Source organism: Lithobates pipiens, unplaced genomic scaffold (assembly GCF_037356315.1).
Source record: "Lithobates pipiens isolate NorthernLeopardFrog02 unplaced genomic scaffold, aLitPip1_a1.2 Scaffold_8, whole genome shotgun sequence".
Lineage (NCBI taxonomy): Eukaryota > Metazoa > Chordata > Amphibia > Anura > Ranidae > Lithobates > Lithobates pipiens.
Window position 1 is genome coordinate 167,548,625 of NW_027507903.1, and position 18,931 is coordinate 167,567,555.

An 18,931-nucleotide genomic window follows, 5' to 3' on the forward strand; every position below is an offset into this window, starting at 1 on the left:
TCACCCATCTTACATTTTTAAAACTAAAGGTCCTTCCTAATAGCAAACAATGCAAGATATTTATTATACCTTTTTACCCAAGTCCCTTCCTTAAATTCATTATACTCAATTGCTGGGGCTTAACTTCTGGGATAAACTCCACAAATTACAAAGTCATTACTATTACAAATTATCTATCATTAGGGATGAGCTCGGTGTTCGAGTTGAACGCATGATCAACTCGAACACCGGCTGTTCACCTGTTCGGCGAAGCCAGAACTCTGTGGACCATTCGCGTCATATTCGTGTGGCGCTCACGGCCCACAATGCACTGCGCCATTGCAGTGCATTGCTGGCTCATGATTGGCCAAGCATGCACTGTGACCCCGCATGCTTGGGCAATCACAGCGCCGGCAGCGAGGAGAGCCATAATTGGCCACAGGCAGGATGCCTGTGGCCAATTATAGCTCAGGGGGGTTTAGTACATGGCCCACACTATATAAGGCCGCCAGCGAGGCGGCCTTTTGTAGTGTGTTGCGGCGGTCAGGGAAAGAGTACAATAGGCAGGGACAGTGTCTTTACTGCTTGGGAACCTAGCGCTGTTACAGTGGGTGTTGTGTGCCTCCTGCACAGTATACACCTGAAGCTACCCTTTATTACTGGTGTTCTATTTCTGCAATACAGGCATCTGCAGTGCAGAAGTTAGAGTGGGTGTTGTGTGCCTCCTGCACAGTATACACCTGAAGATACCCCTTATTGCTGGCGTTCTGTTTCTGTAATACAGGCATCTGCATCAGTTAGAGTGGGTGTTGTGTGCCTCCTGCACAGTATGCACCTGAAATTACCCCATATTGCTGGTGTTCTGTTTCTGTAATACAGGCATCTGCAGCAGTTAAAGTGGGTGTTGTGTGCCTCCTGCACAGCATACACCTGAAGTTACCCTTTATTATTGGTGTTCTGATTCTGTAATACAGGCATCTGCATCAGTTATGGTGGGTGTTGTGTGCCTCCTGCACAGTATACACCTGAAGCTACCCTTTATTATTGGTGTTCTATTTCTGTAATACAGGCATCTGCATCAGTTTGAGTGGGTGTTGTGTGCCTCCTGCACAGTATACATCTGACGATACCCCTTATTGCCAGTGTTCTGTTTCTGTAATACAGGCATCTGCAGCAGTTAAAGTGGTGTTGTGTGCCTCCTGCACAGTATACACCTGAATCTACCCTTTATTACTGGTGTTTTGTTTCTGTAATACAGGCATCTGCATCAGTTTGAGTGGGTGTTGTGTGCCTCCTGCACAGTATAAACCTGAATATTCCCCTTATTGCTGGTGTTCTGTTTCTGTAATACAGGCATCTGCAGCCGTTAAAGTGGGTGTTGTGTGCCTCCTGCACAGTATACACCTGAAGCTACCCTTTATTACTGGTGTTTTTTGTTTCTGTAATACAGGCATCTTCATCAGTTAGGGTGGGTGTTGTGTGCCTCCTGCACAGTATACACCTGAAGCTACCCTTTATTGCTGGTGTTGTTCTGTTTCTGTAACACAGGCAGGCAGCTGCAGTAATTACAGTTGGTATACTGTGTCATCTGCTCAGTGTGCACCTAAAGCTACCCAATTGCTGGTTTTCCCATCTCCCAGCAGGCCATTACTATGTCAGGAAGGCCAACAAGGAGAGGCAGACAGTCACGAGCCAATAAAAGAGGGCAAGCAGGCTCTGTGTCTAGAGACAACAGTGCTGGTCGTGGATGCAGTGCATTATCATCAGCACGTGGCCATGGGAAACACTTGTCCTTATTTTCGGCAGCTGGACGTGTTGAGCTGCATCATGCCGAAGACTTGGTAGAGTGAATGACCAAGCCCTCCTCATCCTCCTCATCCTCTCTTACCCAGGCTCAGGGTACTAGCAAAGCAGCTGCCAACGCGTCCTCTTCCCTCGTCTCAATGTCATCAGTCATTCCTTCCCTAGACCCACCATGTCCTCCTGAGGAGTCCCCCGAACTGTTTGAGCACACTGTTGGGTACATGCTCCAGGAGGATGCCCAGCATTTTGAATGCTCTGATGATGATACCCAGCTAGAGGAAGGCAGTAGCGTGAGTGCAGAGAAAGGAGATGCTCAAGAAGGAGAGCGATCTGGCAGTCATGTTCCATCAGCTGCAGCATACTGCCAGGTTTGCTCCAGTGATGAAGAGGGAGGGGGTGATGAGGTCACTGACTCCACATGGGTGCCTGATAGGAGAGAGGAGGAGGAGGTACATCTCCAACAAGGCAGGATGCCCTCCGGGGGCCAGCTTAGGGGCAACACAGCGACTGAATCACACCGCAGAGCTCCGCCTGTGCAGGGCGCTGCCTCTGCGCATTATTCCAAAAGTTCTTTGGTGTGGGCAACATATGCCTCAATCATATCTTGCGTGGCCAAAACATCAGCCGCTTGGGCACCACATGCTTGACCAGACATATGTTGACCTGCCATGCAGCTCGTTGGCAAGCGTACCTTAAAGACCCACACCAAAGAACAAAGCAGACCTCTCCTTGCTCCTCATCAGCTGGGATCTCCAACCCCACTAGACCTTCAGTCTTCTCTGAAACCTGCACTGAGAGGAATGAAGGTGTAGAATTAGGTGTTTCACAGCCAAGTACTTGCGGGCACTCTGCTAGCAGTACAGCGATGTCCGATTGTAGCAGGCAAATTTCCCTCCCCCAGCTGCTGGACCGTCAAAAGAAGTTCACTCCCAGCCATCCACATGCCCAGCGGTTGAATGCTAGCTTGGCTAAATTGCTAGCACTTCAACTGCTGCCTTTTCAGTTAGTAGACTCGATTCCTCAGTGGCAGGTTCCCAAATGCCTCTTTTTCTCACAGAAGGCGATTCTGTCTCTCTACCAGCATGTGGAAGGCAATGTCCATGCCTCACTGGAAAGGGCGGTCAGCGGTAAGGTGCATATTACCGCTGTTTCATGGTTCAGCAGGCATGGACAGAGACTTTACCTATCTTTCACGGCCCATTGGGTCAGTCTTCTGGCAGCTGGGAAGGATGCAGGACAAGGTGCAGTAGTGTTGGAGGTTGTTCCGCCACCACGCCTCCAAAATGCTACTATTGGTTGTGACACACCTCTCTCCTCCACCCCCTCCTCTTCTTCTTCCTCCATGGCCTCTTCCAGTGCTTTGTCCTCAGAACCAGCGGTGCTGCGTAGGTGTTCAAGGGGCTACACAAGTACGCAGGCAAAAAGATGCCATGCCATGCTTGCGCTGGTTTGTTTGGGGGATAGGAGCCACACTGGGCAGATATTTTGTCAGCTCTGCAGAGGCAGGCCGAGAGGTGGTTGATGTCATGCCAGCATAAGCCAGGAATGGTGGTTTGCAACAATGGCACCAACCTCCTCTCCGCCCTCCGACAGGGACAACTCACCCATGTGTCCTGTGTGGCTCATGTCCTTAACCTGGTGGTGCAGCGGTTCTTGGGCAGGTACCCGGGCATACAGGATGTCCTGAGGCAGGCCAGGAAAGTCTGTGTGCATTTCTGCCGATCATATAATGCCAGTGCTCGGCTGACTGAGCTCCAAAAGGAGTTTAACCTGCCCAAGAACCGCCTTATATGTGACATTCCCACCAGGTGGAACTCAATGTTGGCCATGCTGCAGCAGCTGTAGATGCAGCAGAGGGCCATCAATGAGTACCTGTGCGACTACGGCACCAGGACAGGGTCAGGGGAGCTCGTTTTTTTTCACCACGCCTGTGGGGCATGATCAGGAATACATGCATTGTCCTGTCCCCATTTGAGGAGGCCATGAGGATGGTGAGCAGTGACAGTGCATGCATCAGTGACACTGTACCTCTTGTCCACCTGTTGGAGCAGACGCTTTGTGGAATAATGCACAGGGCACTTGAGGCAGAACAGAGGCAGGAAGAGGAGGACTTCCTTGCCTCTCAAGGCCCCCTTTATCCAGACAGTGTTTCTGCTGTCCCACCCATCCCACAGGAAAAGGAGGAGGAGGATTGTGTCAGCATGGAGATGGAGCCTGGCACTCAGCATCAGCAGCAGTCTTTTAGGAATGATTTACAGTCCCAAGAAACCCGTGGACTTGTACATGGCTGGGAGGAGGTAGCTGCGGATCATTTTGTCTTTAGTGACCCAGAGGACTCCGGACCGAATGCCTCAGTTAACCTATGCTGCATGGTCTCCCTGATCCTGCAAAGCCTGCGGAAGGATCCTCGTATTCTTCGGATCAAGTACAGGGACCATTACTAGCTTGCCACTCTCCTTGATCCACGGTACAAGGGTAAGGTTGCAGACCTTATCTTGCCGTCGCAGAGGGAGCAGAGGATGAGACATCTCTGGCAGGCCTTGCAGAAAGGTCTTTGCAATGCGTTCCCAGAGACTGGGAGGTTATAAACTCCTGGTCCTGGACAACGTGTTGCTGAGGCTTTGGACAGTCACAGAAGGAGTGGTGGAGAAGGTGACCGATGCTTCCAGACAATTTTTTAGTCCGCGTCCCCAAGTTATGATCTGTTCAAGCAACCGTCGCCAACATCTGATTTACATGGTGCAGGAATACCTAGGGTCAAGGTCAGACTTGGACACCTTTCCCACCGAAAATCCTCTGGCTTACTGGGACTTGAGGATGGATCACTGGCCAGAGCTTGCACAGTATGCAATTGAGCTACTGGCCTGTCCTGCATCCAGCGTTCTTTCGGAACGCACATTCAGCTGGAGGCTTTGTAACCGATCACAGGGTGCGCCTGTCTATCGACTTGGTTTATCGACTGACCTTCATAAAGATGAATCAGTCTTGGATCACCACCAGCTACCAAGCACCTGAAGCTGATGTAACTGAATATTTTTTTTGATATGTCACATCCCTTCAAGCCTATGCTGATGCTGAGTGACTGTCCTCTTATGTTGACTGACTATCCTCTTCCTCCTCAATGATCCTGCTGATAGCTTGGAAGAACATTTTTGGTTCTGGGTGATGCCACCAGTGGCTAAGGCCCAATTTTTCAGCCCCTGTTTAACAGGGGCATGTAATTACAATTTTTGATGCAATGCTTTGCAGCAGGGCTTATTCTTGCACTCCAACTAGAGTATCTGGGAGACGTTGCAGTGTCGTGGCCCCAGCACCAGTGCCTAAGGCCCGATTTTTCAGCCCCTGTTTAACAGGGGCATGTAATTAGAATTTTTAATGCAATGCTTTGCAGCAGGGCTCATTTCTGCACTACAACTAGAGTATCTGGGAGAGGTTGCAGTGTCATGGCACCAGCACCAGTGCCTAAAGCCCAATTTTTCAGCCCCTGTTCAACAATGGCATGTAATTACAATTCTTGATATAATATTTCACAGCAGGGCCCGTTCCTGCACCAACTGAGAGTAACTGTGAGGACTTATATTGTTGTGGCACCAGCACCACCACAACCACCACCACAACCACCAAAGACGCAATTTTTTTACCACTGTTCAACAATGGCATGTAGTTACAATTCTTGATATAATCGTTCATAGCAGGTCAATCCAGCGCCCACCAAGAGTCACTTTGAGGGCTTACAGTGTTGTGGTAACACCAACACCTTAGGCCCACATTTATGCAGAGCATATAGGGCAGGCACCTACTTTAAAACATCCAACTTACAAACGTCTCCTACTTGCAAACGAAAGGAGACAACAGGAAGGGAGATGAAAAAACAGGGGTGATAACCCTTCCCTATGTTTTCCAAAAAGCTTAAAAATTGATTTTTTTGACTTGAGCTACACTTTAAAAATGTACCAGTTCAAAATTACAAACAGATTCTACTTAACACAACAAACCTACACAGTCCCTGTCTTGCACCGGCTGTATACTGCTGTTCTGAGTATATAGGGTCCCACGGCTTTACTTTTTAAAATTTGGGTACGGGGTTCCCCTTAATATCCATACAAGGCCCAAAGGGGCTGGTAATGGGCAGGGGGGATACCCATGCCATTTTTCTCAATGATTTTCATCCGTATTGCCGGAACCAGACATTACTTTTTTTCCGTTAAATGTCATTATGTACAGGGACTGTTCTAAACAAGGGAAACACGTGCCACTTCACAGGCATACTATAGATACCCCAGGCACGATATTTAAAGGAATATTTCACTTTAATCGTCATTAAAATCAGTGCTTCTTAAAAACCGGCTGTTTTAAAAAAAAAAAACATTTGGCATTGATCGATGTCCTCTGGGGCAGGAGCCGGGTCCCCAAACCCTTTTTAGGACAATATCTTGCATATTAGCCATTAAAATTAGCACTTTTGATTTCGAACGTTCGAGTCCCATAGACTTTAATGAGGTTCTAAAGTTCATACGAATTTTCGGTCCGTTCAAAAGTTCTGGTGCAAACCGACCCTGGGGGTGTTCGGCTCATCCCTATATATCATATGGGGCAATGTATTTTTCAGGACTTAGCTCAAAAGTCAGTAAAGTCAAGCTCTAGTAATAAAGGGAAACAAGTTTTAAAAAGAAAAGGAGCAAAGTGTACAGCACAAAAATGAGGAAAACAAGCATTAACCAAATAACTGCAATCTTGCTGCTACATATAAATTCTTTAATAATCTCAATGAAGAAAAAAATACAAATAATAGATCAGCTTAACCTTCCTCCCATTGATTAATTGATATGAAAGGTGATGACTCTGGTATCCATGCTGACTAAAATTGTATCCTTTTTGAGGTTGTGCCACTAGATGAGTGATTATAATGTTGCCAAATAGTGTGAGGATCTGTATGCAGTTTCTGAATTGCTGTCCTATGACAGCACTCTTCAGCTCTAATGATGCCTCTACCCTCATCTACACATTAAAAGCTCCAATAGGCAGTGAAAAAAAAGACATGCAGATAGAATGCTAAGCTCCCAACTGAAGGTGTAATGCCCCATACACGCGGTTGGACATTCCGACAACAAAATCCATCGGATTTTGTCCGACGGATGTTGGCTCAAACTTGTCTTGCGTACACACGGTCGCACAAAGTTGTTGGAATTTCTGATCGTCAAGAGCGCGGTGACGTACAACGCGCATGATGGGACTATAAAAGTGAAGTTCAGCACCATGTGCACCACCCTTTGGGCTCCTTCTGCTGATCTCGTGTTTATCGCGTGTTAGTAGAAGTTTGGTTACAGACAATTCTCGCTTTTCAGACTTGTGCTTCAGATCGTTACTGCTCTTCAGTTTGTGCTTCCGGGTTCGTATCTGCTTATCAGTGCATGTAGTCAGTTCGCATTTGTTTGTCATTGCATGCTATTTATAGTACCATATTTGTGCGTTATTGTCCGCTCGTTGCTGATTTTCAGTTTGTTCTTTCAGGCCTTACTGTTTTTCAGTGCTTTCTGTTAGTCCGTTCTGACCAGCCGACCGTTTTGAAGCCATATTGCGCATACATACTCGTAGAGTTTGTGCTGTGCAGGGGCTTGTTGTTGGGCTTTTAGCTTTGACACAAGCCCAGTCCATGAACAGGGCGAGGAGGAGTTCATGAAGCAAGAATTGGTTGCTCCAGCGTGACCAATTCTCGCACATGCCTTTGCTTCGTGAGATCCAGGAGAATAATCCTGATGATTTCAGGATTTATCTCCAGATGACGGACCCCGTTTTTCTCTATCTGTTGGCTTTGCTGAACCCTTATATTAGCAGGCAGGATACTGCATGAGGCAAGCCATCACTCGGGAGCAGAGGCTAGTTGCCACATTGTGGTACTTGGGGGCAGGGAGAAGCCTGCAGGACCTCAAGTTCTCCACAGGCATCTCCCCCCAGGCTCTGGGGATCATTATTCCAGAGACCTGTTCTGCCATTATTCGTGCAGAAGGACTATATTAAGGTAAGTTTTATCCTTTAACATCACATTCTATGTATTTAATGTTTGCTAATGTAATGTATTCCTTTCATCATTCCCTAATTATCATGATTGTAATATGCTGTAATATGCTGTGCCCCTTTGTCCTCATGCATGCTGGAAGCTTTTAAAGTTCCTTTTTGTCTTCATGCATATTTGCCTTCACTAACCTCCCCAGCATGCTCTTCTGGGCCCATATACACCTATAGCCTAGTCATTTAGCAATGTATTTTGTCAGCTCCATTTTTTTTTTTGCTTTCCCCTAAACACTCCCTAAAATGTGTACAAATGTTATGTTTGTCCTTAAATGCATGCAGAGTGCCAGAGTGTCAGGGCTGGCTTAGCCCTTCCTCCTCTGGGCTGGCCGCTCAGCTGTCGGCTAATTACCAGCTCTCTTCTCTTTCCACAGTACCAGCTGTTCCCGATGATGCTCGCCTGACCTGCCTATTTAAAGCCTTCCAGCTCACTCTTTCCTTTGCCTTCACGTTGGTCACATCACTAGAAACCATCTCCTGCTGTTTGTTTCAAAACTGGCTTGCTGACATCCCTCCTGGCTTCTATCCAGCTTGCAGTTGCTCTCCTTGGATCCCTGACGTCTGGACTGGCTGATTACCCAATCTGGTTTATGAACTTTGGACTGGCTGACTACCCGATCTGGCTACTGGACTCTGGCTATGCTTGACTATGCTTTTTTCTATTTACCTTTTTATTTTTATTAATACACAAGTGTGCTTTGATTGTACTTCTGTCTCTGTCTGTTTCATGGTTCCTGACACAGAGGTTTTTTTTTGGTGGGCCAAACTCATTTGGAACCCCCCTCCCCCCAACCGCTAAGCCACCAATCCTCTATCTGCTGACTTTGGCAACCCATACACATTATACCTACCTCTTTTGTGGTCAGGTTTATGGATGAATTCACCAAAGCATGTAGTGCAAGAAGGGCCTGCCTGAATACTTTCAAATTCTACTGTTTAAAGTTAGTTTCTCATATTATTATCTTGATAGGTGTCAGAGGATCAACAGACTTCAACGTCGGTGCTTCCCTGTGCGCCTGCGTGGTAGACCAGCGCAGAGGCGCACACGGGTGCACGATACGGCAGGTTTGCACATCACCTGATCACTCTGGCAGGCCCATAAAAGGCAACCATTTGCTCTGTGTCTTTGCTGGTTTGTCTCCTCAGCTCACCTGTGTTCCTCTGCTTCCTGTTCCTGTTTGCCACTTCCTGTTGTGACCCAGACTGCCTGAAGACTACTCTGATTCTCTCCTGACCTGATCCCTGGCTTGTTTAACGGACTTCCTGCTCTTAGCCTTGCTGGCTCCCGGACTGATTACATGTGTTTGGCCCTCGGCCTGCCTCTGGAATACCCTCTGTCTTCCGCATTTAGCCTTGCTAGCTCCCGGACTGATTACATGTGTTTGACCCTCAGCCTGCCTCTGGATTATCCTCTACATTCAGCCTTGCTGGCTCCCGGACTGATTACTTGTGTTTGACCCTCGGCCTGTTCCTGCACAAGCCCTCTTCCAGACCTTCACACAAGTCAGGTGTTAGAACCCCTGCCAGGCGTTCTCTTCAAGTACATCCCAAGGCCATCTGCACGGGCATCTCTTCCCTCAGAAGACTTCCTGCATACCAGTCACCTGCTGGCAATCCGTGCCCCTTCGTGCCCTGTACCCGCTGTTCCACCCTCAGGGGTACTGTGCACCCAGTTGCAAGGGAAGCCGCTCTCAGCACTTCGGCCCCTGGTGAGTACCTGACAATAGGTAATAGCAGAATGTAAAAATGTGCTTCCATTTGTTCAGTTTGTATTTTGATTTTTTTAATTATGACACTGCTTACCTGTCCAGTGGGCTGCCAATAGTGTATGTAAGGGGGGGCTGGCCAAAGTTAACACACATTATTTATGCATTCAGCTCTCAATGAAGTGGAGTCCTGTCCAAAACACACCCTCCCCCTACATTTTTACTATGGGCAATTAGATGGGGTGAGGAATCTGATAAGTGGACCTTATACTTTTGTCTTTAAATACTAATTTCTAAAAATGTTATACTTATGTTGGCCAAAAACATTTGTGTCTAATCTGATTGCAATGTTGATGTGCAAAATTAAAAAAAAAAAATTCTTGTTTGATTCCACAGTTTCCTTCAACGCCACAGGAATGGAAAACTGTGGCCTCCCACTTTCCCAATTGTGGAGGTGCAATTGATGGGAAACATGTCCGCATCATCCCACCCCCCAACTCAGGGTCCTACTATTATAATTACAAGGGGTATAATAGTATTGTGATGTTGGCGGTGGTGTCAGCTACCTACAAGTTCCTCTATGAGGACGTGGGGAAAAATGGCTGGATGTTGGATGGTGGAGTGATTGAGCAGACTGAGTTCTACTGGCGTCTCCAGAGTGACAGTTTGGGCTTGCCACCTCCAAAGGAAAATGTGGAAGGGCTCCCCTTTATCTTCATCACGGATGAAGCATTTGCGTTGGAGGACCATCTTATGCTGCCATTCCCGATGAAGACCCTCACCCCGGACCAGAGGGTTTTTAATTACCGGTTGGCCATAGCCAGAAGAGTGGTGGAGAACGCTTTTGGGATAATGGCCAGCCGGGCCTATTTTTGACACTGATCCACATGGCGGAATATAAACTGAACCATATAGTGCTTTCGTGCTGCATTTTGCAAAATTAAGAAAAAAAATACTCACCTAACTATGTGGCCTCAGTTGGGCCTGAGGCAGACTTTCCTGAACTTGCCAACCTGACGGCACTTGAAGCTGGCCATCCTGGCTTGGCCCCCCAAAGGGCCCGCGAGGTCATAAACCGATACATCGAGTACTTTGCAGGTAGGAGGACCATTGATATGCCAGACAATGTCTGGGAGGCATTTTTTTATTTAATTTATCTTTCAAACTGCAATAATATTTGTTTTAATCTACTGCTTGGGTTTGTTTTAGGTGTCTCCTAGGTTGTTTTTTTGGGGGCTTTTTCTTCAACAGTGCAAACAAAATTTCTGGGTGAGATGAGGTGACAGTTTCTTCTTCAGATAATATTATTATGTTGTGGGTCTGCTACACACACACCTTGTTTTTGTTGTTAATGTATGTAGTCCATTACTGACAAAAATATTCCTCATTTTCAGCATCATGACAAAAATGTGTGAAGTTATTAAAATGGCATGATTGGGGCAAATTAAAAAGCACTGTGGGTGTTATTTACTAAAGGCCAATCCACTATGCACTAACAGTGCACTGCAAAAGTACGCTTGAAACTGCACTTGGAGTGCAAAGTGGATTTTCCTTTAGTAAATAACACCCATTGTCACAGAAAACAACAACTTTACTACAAAAACTGCTTTTGCACATTAAAAAAGGAAGCCACCCATTGTTGATGATAATAAATCTTTTTACTCAAAGCACATGTGCGTTTCTAAAAGGGTTTTACAACAAACCAACATACAGTATTTGTTGTATAGCATTATTTTTGGTAACATTAATATAACTAGCCATTTTTTAACAAACAGGCATGTTTCAAAGCATAACATACAGAACTGAGGAACTTACAAAGTCCAACTTTGAAAAGTGAAGACAATTTCAGACATGAGTATGTCCAAACTGTGTTGATATTGCCTTCATCAGATGGGGTGTCACCCCTGTAAAAGCCAAATTTGGAAGATGCACACAAATTGTGATTCAAACTGGCCATTTTCCTCCTGATCCCATGCCTAATGTCAACATGTGCTATCTCCCATCATGGTTGATCAATGTACATGTTTTGGGGGTGCAACTGCTTCATCTCAGCCACTTTAGTAGCGAGGAAGGGGTTGCACCCACAAAACACGTACATTGATACCCCATGATGGGAGATGGCACATGTTGACGCACTGTGTGCATCTTCCAAATTTGGCTTTTGTCAAAATATAAAACTGTTTTTTAAAAGATAAAATCAATGCTAGTTTTGTGTGTTTCAGATTCTCCCTAAAACATCAATGATATTTTTAATTCTTTGTTGAAACTCATTGATGTTTTTCTTGAGATTATCTAAATCGCGATTGCACCCCATTATCTCCCCAATGAAGATCTGGGCACTTTCACACGTAAAATGCGATTCTTCTTCGACAACATCCACATCACCTAAAAATAAACAAAAAACACAACATGTATTATAAAAATGCAGGCATACATCTATTACCTGAAGCTGTGGTCTCAGACACTCACCTATTGTGGTGACAATTTCACCAATTTCAACAACCTCTCCTTCCTCCTCCTCCTCTGCTTGTGCTTTTGGTATTTCCCCTTCTTTGGGAGGTGTGGCGTCCCTGGTGTCCTCAGACTTCCCGAGTCTTCTCTCCCCTATGAGAATGTAAAAAAGGAATACTTAGCACACCGATATTTGAGGGCAGAAATAGGAATATGAAAAATTACTTGGAAATGTCATACAATTGTCTTTTTTTGCAGAGTTCAAAGCTGAAAACATTATTTTTGAGACTTTCTAAAGCTGGAATACTTACCTGTTTTGTGCAAGTTTCACAGATGGAGACACCCCTATAGTATCCACTGGAACACGTGTGTGGAACACCCTAATAAAAAGGGTGTCATGGTGTCCCACACTAGTGCTCATGAGTCCATATGTGTAAACAGCTACTAAGTGTCCTCTTCTTTACACTGAATCAAGTTTGCATTTCATTCTAGTTACAAACACATCTACACAATTATTTCTTTGACTAGAAATAGGCCTGAATAAATGTAGTTAACTGCAACTTCCCAAAACATGGTATTTTAAGTGGGCAAGCGAATGATTGAACCCATGAACATGAAAGTAGCCATTTTAAACTGCACAACAGTAAAGAAAAGCACATGAAGGAGTATGCAAGTTACTAATAATAATATGAACACAGAACAACTATTTACTTTTTTGAAGAACTCGCTTGATCTTTTTCTGTACTGATGTGCTCCCTCAGTATCAGGTCTGACCAGCGTTTCCTCAGTTGATCCTTGGATCGTCGTACCCCAAAATTCTTGTGCAGACTCTTCACAACTTTAGTCATGATCTTGACCTTTCTGATATTTGGGTTTGGGTAAGGTCAATACTTCCCATCATAGTCGTTCCTCTTCAATATGTCCATCATCTCCAACATCTCTACAAAAGACATATTTGAGGCCTTAAAATCTTCTCCTCTGGGATCGGGACATTTCTGGCTCTGGGCTTTCCTCGTCCTCATTGTTGCTGTAATTGGCATGCACATGCTGTGTCTCCGCCATGTTCTCTCCTGACTGTGCCAAAAGACAAGGGGCGGGGAATAGACTAGAAAGAACATAAGGGGCGGGCGGAGTTTCACGCATGAGCACTGTATATAAAACGTAACGCGTGTGTTGTATGTACGAACTGTGAGCAGAGGAAGGAGAAGCGGAAGCGCCGATCGTTCGAAGGAATGTACAATATTTACTTGGTACTTCACGGCCCTATACTGCTTCTAGATTGAGGCTTATATTGGGACAAGATTAGAAGAGTTTAGCCTGACATTAGGGTTTGTCTTGTGTTGTGTCTTGCAGAGAATATGGATCCCTTCAAAGACCATGAATTTGTCCTCCTCTTCATTGATCTGTTCAGGGAGCTGCCTTGCCTGTGGCAGGTGAACCACCCCTTTCATAAGGACCTAAGAAAGAGGAAGGCAGCGCTGGAGAAACTGCTTGCTTTTGTGAAGCCGATGGTCCCCACGGCAGACATCACCTATTTTAAGGCCAAAATTGGGATCATGAGGAGTACATATCTGAGGGAGTGCAGGAAGGTCCAGGTTTCCCTGAGATCAGGAGCTGCAGATGACGTTTATGTACCCAGGCTGTGGTACTATGACAGGCTACATTTTCTGGCAGACCAGAGGGAACCCATGCCAGCATTCTCCACTCTTCCTTCAAGGTTTCCTTCCCCCCCAGCTGAGGCTTCCGATGTCCAACCTGGGCCTTCCAGGCAGCAACATGTGGAGGAGCCCAGCTTGAGTCAGGTAGAGCATTGTTCAACATATTTCTTGTAGTACATTTAATGATGTTAACTATATGTTATTATTGATCAGTAAGTTCTGATTTAACAAAGTGTTTTACATATCAATAGACAGTAGAGACAAAAAATGTTTGGGACAAGAAGGAAAAATGCTGGGCTCAGAATGATAGTATGTTCTATTTATTAACATTCAACTTGCAACAGTCATGAGCTGAAAATTGTGTGATTGATGAACAAAAAACTAAAACTATGTCCCATTTAAATACACAGGAAAACCTCAGCCAGGAGGAAGCTGTGGCAAGTGGCAGCCAGGAGGTCGACCATCGCCTTCCTCCTCCTCCACCTCCTGCCACAACTACAACAGCAGAGCCACAGCCTGGAAGGAAGTGTCTAAGGAAGACAAGATTGTTATGGCCTGGGTTCAGTCTGGTCTGACAAAAGATGCAGGCTGTTATATGACCACAGCCTGTGGGCATAGATATCATCTGTTGCTGTTCCTGATCTCTTGAACTTCTGGACCAGATTGTACTTCATTATATATGGACTCCTCCGGCCACCAATTTTGCCTTTAAATAGTTGATGTGTGCCCTGGGTACAAAGGCTTCGCTAATTTCACCAGTTTCGTCAGCGTTGCCTTGCTCTTTATTTTCTTATGACCACCTAATAAAGGTATATTTATTTTTCAGAAATACTTGCCAATGAGTTTTATTACTTCAAAAAGCACAGTTTATTTGTGAGTAGGCAGGTACATTTCCATAATACAATGCGAAATTAACAAGGGACACCAACCAAACTCCTTGAGGTTTAAAAAAATATAATAATGGTGTTGTGGAAACTTGACACACAAAACCCACAAAAAAAATTATGGAGCTAACCACCCCAAAAATGGAGATCTTGATTAAAAAAAAAAGCACAAAATAATTTAAAATATTAAAAAAATAAAACTTAAATAATTATTCGGAAGATCTGACGATATGATCTCATGAATAATCTCATGAAATCAGGAGAAATAATTTTGTGAGAAGTCTGTGTGAATATGAGCAGCAAAACAACTTCATTCTTCTAGCATTATAAAGAAAAAGAGAATGTGCTGCATTAAACAATTTTTAACATTGCAGCATGATGAATGTGCTATATCCATTACGAATGCTAGTTTTACCAGACCGAGCGCTTCTGTCTTGTAATTTATTCTGAGCATGCGTGGCACTTTGTGCATCAGACTAGGCTACACATGATCGGAATTTACGCGATCGGATTTTGTTGTTGGAAAATTTTAGATCCTCAAACTTTGTGCATTGGAAATTCCGAAGGAAAAAGTCAGATGGAGCCCACACATGGTCAGATTTTCCTACGACATGATACAATCACACATTTTCCGTCTGAAAATCCGACCATGTGTATGGGGCATATGTTTGTTTTCTGTCTATGTCCCAGCCAGTGACATGTAAGACAGAGCATTTTGCAGTACTGCTGTCAAGTATGCCTGAGAAAACTCAAGCATTGGCTTTAAGTTGAATATTGCAGAAAAATATGGTTTTGTTGTTTTATCTTTTAGTGGGCTATTTATTTATATCTTGTTACTTTTGGACTGTAGTCTTGTTTAGGGTTGTTCTAGTTAACAAACAGGCTTTTCTAGTTAACAAACAAGACTTTTACTATATACTGTATATATATATATATATATATATATATATATATATATATATATATATATATTTTTTTTTTTTTATATTGTATAGGATGCCATGGACAGGTCCTGGATGGCAGGTGTATTTACCCATTATTTAGGTTGTGGTCCCTTCAAGGGAGACTATGAGGAGGAAATGTTGAATACTTAGGGGTTTTTTTTGTCACTAAGGGTGAAGTTTTTTTTGGGGGGGTATAGTCCAGCTAGAAAGAAGAGAACTGATTTTCAGTCCTCTCTAGATTTAAGTCCTCATTAGGGACCCAGAAATTTTAGAGGTTTGAAGAGTTTTGGGTGGAAAAAAACTACAAACTGATTACAGTGACTGTAGGGGTCATGCAAGGGTTAAGTCACATGCAAGAAAGAGAAAACAGTTGTCACCTGGCAGTGAGAGAGGGAGCTGGTCACACCTGAGTGAACAAGCTGATTTAGTTTAGGATTGAGCCACAGTTGCTGAACTATGAGAAACTTCTCTCTGGGACCCATGAAGTGGATGGAATACCCCAAAATCCCAGAGTGGGACATATATGGTGGTGGGGTGCCATTATCTCGTTTTGTGCCATTGAACCAGGGTTATGGATTGTCTTGTGTTAATTTTTCTGAAGAAAGCTATTTTGTTTTGGACTATTTCACATATAAAGACTGTCATTTTTACAAGGGTCTGGTGGTGATCCTGGGCTCCCATATGACAATATAATAAATATATATATACTGTATAATATTGTGTCCTAACATAACTTCTATGTGTGTCTTTTTTCAGATACTGGTGCATTAACACTACGCCAACCTCTGGATTATGACAATCCTGACATCCACAACGCATATGCTTTAACCGTTGTTGCCACTGATGGTACAAACAGAGCCCTATATTCATTTGAAATACATGTTACTAATGAGGATGAGCCACCAGAATGTGACCCTGCTATTTCTACTGTAACAGGTAAACCCAATTAACCTATATATGAGTGGAAACTGACCAAAGAGTTTTAAAACTCATAAAAAAAAAAGATGCATAGAAGTCAGAAAAGGAGGCACGGCCTTTAGGGCTGCAAGGTTTCTTATTAACTGAATAGTAGCATGCATTACTTTTGACATGTCTTAGCTGAAAAAGCGCATCCATGCTACTGTTCAATAAATGAGAAAAGTGCTGCGGCCCTAAATATAGTAATTCATTTCCTCAGTGTAAATTTTCTCAGTGTTTTACAGTGGAGCCCGTGATGAAACATTTGCCTTGAATGGTATATAAAGTATATTTTAATTAACCGGTTCCCGACCAGCGCACGCCGATGTACGTCGACAGAATGGCACGGGCAGGCATATTGGCGTACAGGTACGTCCAATCTTCAATGCTGCCCTGCCATCGGAAGCGCGCCACCGGCGGCACGCTCCCGCGCTGGTCGGGACCCCCGTGAGTCCGGTCGCGGGACCCGCGGACTCGATCGCCGTGGGCGTGTAAACAGCATTTCTCCATTCTGCCTAGCAACTAGTAACACTGATCTCTGCTCCATGTGATTGGAGCAGAGATCAGTGTTCACTAAATGAAAGCCCAACCCCCCCACAGTTAGTAACACACCCCTAGGAACACTTAACCCCTACACTGCCACCCCCTGGTTAACCCCTTCACTGCCAGTGTCATTTACACAGGAATCACTGCATTTATATCGCAGTGATTACTGTATAAATGACAATGGTCCCAAAAATGTGTCAAAAATGTCCGATGGGTCCCCCACAATGTCGCAGTCACAATAAAAATCGCTGATCGCCGCCATTACTAGTAAAAAAAAAATAATAAAAAATGATTAATAAAAATGCTATAAAACTATCCCTATTTTGTAAATGCTATAACTTTTGCGCAAACCAATCAATAATCACTTATTGTGATTTTTTTTACCAAAAATATGTAGAAGAATACGTATCGGCCTAAACTGAGGGAAAAAATTTTTTTTTATATATTTTTGGGGGATATTTATTATAACAAAAAGTAAAAATTAATGCGTTTTTTTCAAAATTGTCGCTCTATTTTTGTTTATAGCGCAAAAAATAAAAACCGCAGGGGTGATCAAATACCACCAAAAGAAAGCTCTATTTGTGGGAAAAAAAGGATGTCAATTTTGTTTGGGAGCCACGTCGCACGACCGCGCATTAGTCAGTTAAAGCGACGCAGTGCCGAATTGCAAAAAGTGGTCTGGTCTTTGACCAGCAAAATGGTCCGGTCTGTAAGTGGTTAACATAGGATATTAATGTTTCTAAAATCCTCCTTTCAAGCCAGCAGAAAATGCCTTATTTCTTACCTCGTCTTTCAGGACAGCACCTGGAGAGAGCGCAGCTCCACCCACTTCTCAGGAAACACTGCAGTCATTGATTTAAAGCCTGGACACTTCCACCATGGTCTCAGTTGTAGTGTTTCCTTCAGCCATGGTGGAAGCACTTCAGGGGGCAAGGGGTGAACTGCGCTCTCTCCAGGTGGAGAAGAGTTAGGGCAAACCTGGTGGTATTTCCTGGTGGTATGTGACCAGTTTAAATTACGAGGCATGTTCCCCAATGCCAGGAGCCTGTTGGACAAGATGGGTGAAATAGAGATACTTCACTAAGAGAGTTAGGGAGGAGGAGGAATTCATATGGGAGGAGCCCCAACGGGATGAAGCTAAGGGGAAAATATTACTGGGAGTATGCTATAGGCCCCCTAACCTGGGGGAGGAGGGGGAGACGGATCTCCTATCACAAGTTGGATTAGTATCAAGGATGGGAATTGTTATCATAATGGGGGATTTTAATTATCCAGACATAGACTGGGCGGAGGGAACCACGTATTAGTCTAAGGCTTGCCAGCTCCTAAATGTCTTGCAGGACAATTTCCTGGTTCAGATGGTAGATGCACCAACTAGAAATAAAGCATTACTGGATCTACTAATTACCAATGATACAGACCTGATCATGGATGTGGAAATACGGGGCAATTTAGGAAACAACAATCACAGGTCAATTGGCTTCAGTATAAATCACACAAATAGGAAATATAAGGGGAATGCAAAGACACTGAATTTCAATAGCGCCAACGTCCCTAAACTATGAACCTTGTTAGAAGGCATGAATTGGGATAAAATCTTAGGAACAAAGAATATGGAGGAGAGATGGGTTTGCTTTAAGAGCATATTAAATAAGGGTATTAGCCAAAGCATCCCATTTGGTAATACATTTAAAAGAGCAAGCAACAGTCCTGGATGGCTTAACCCCAATTTACAAATGCATATAAAAGCAAAAGAGAAGGCCTTCAAAAAATATAAGGTTGAGGGATCATCATCAGCATTCAAACTTTAAAAAAGAATGCAACAAGAAATGTAAGGATGCAATTAGGGCGGCTAAGATAGAACGCGGAGGAGCGCAAAAAAATCCAAAGAAACTCTTTAAAGTGGTTGTAAACCCTTACAAACCACTTTGACC

At 44.3% G+C, this 18,931-nt stretch overlaps 1 protein-coding gene across 1 annotated transcript in view; it reads left to right on the forward strand.

Moving 5' to 3' along the window:
• Positions 1-18,931, forward strand: part of LOC143962002 (cadherin-related family member 4-like) — a 147,096-nt gene that overhangs the window by 64,362 nt on the left and 63,803 nt on the right. The window contains exon 7 of the mRNA XM_077471346.1: positions 16,251-16,430. Within this exon, the coding sequence (XP_077327472.1) occupies positions 16,251-16,430 (180 nt within the window). The remainder of the gene's footprint in view (positions 1-16,250; positions 16,431-18,931) is intronic.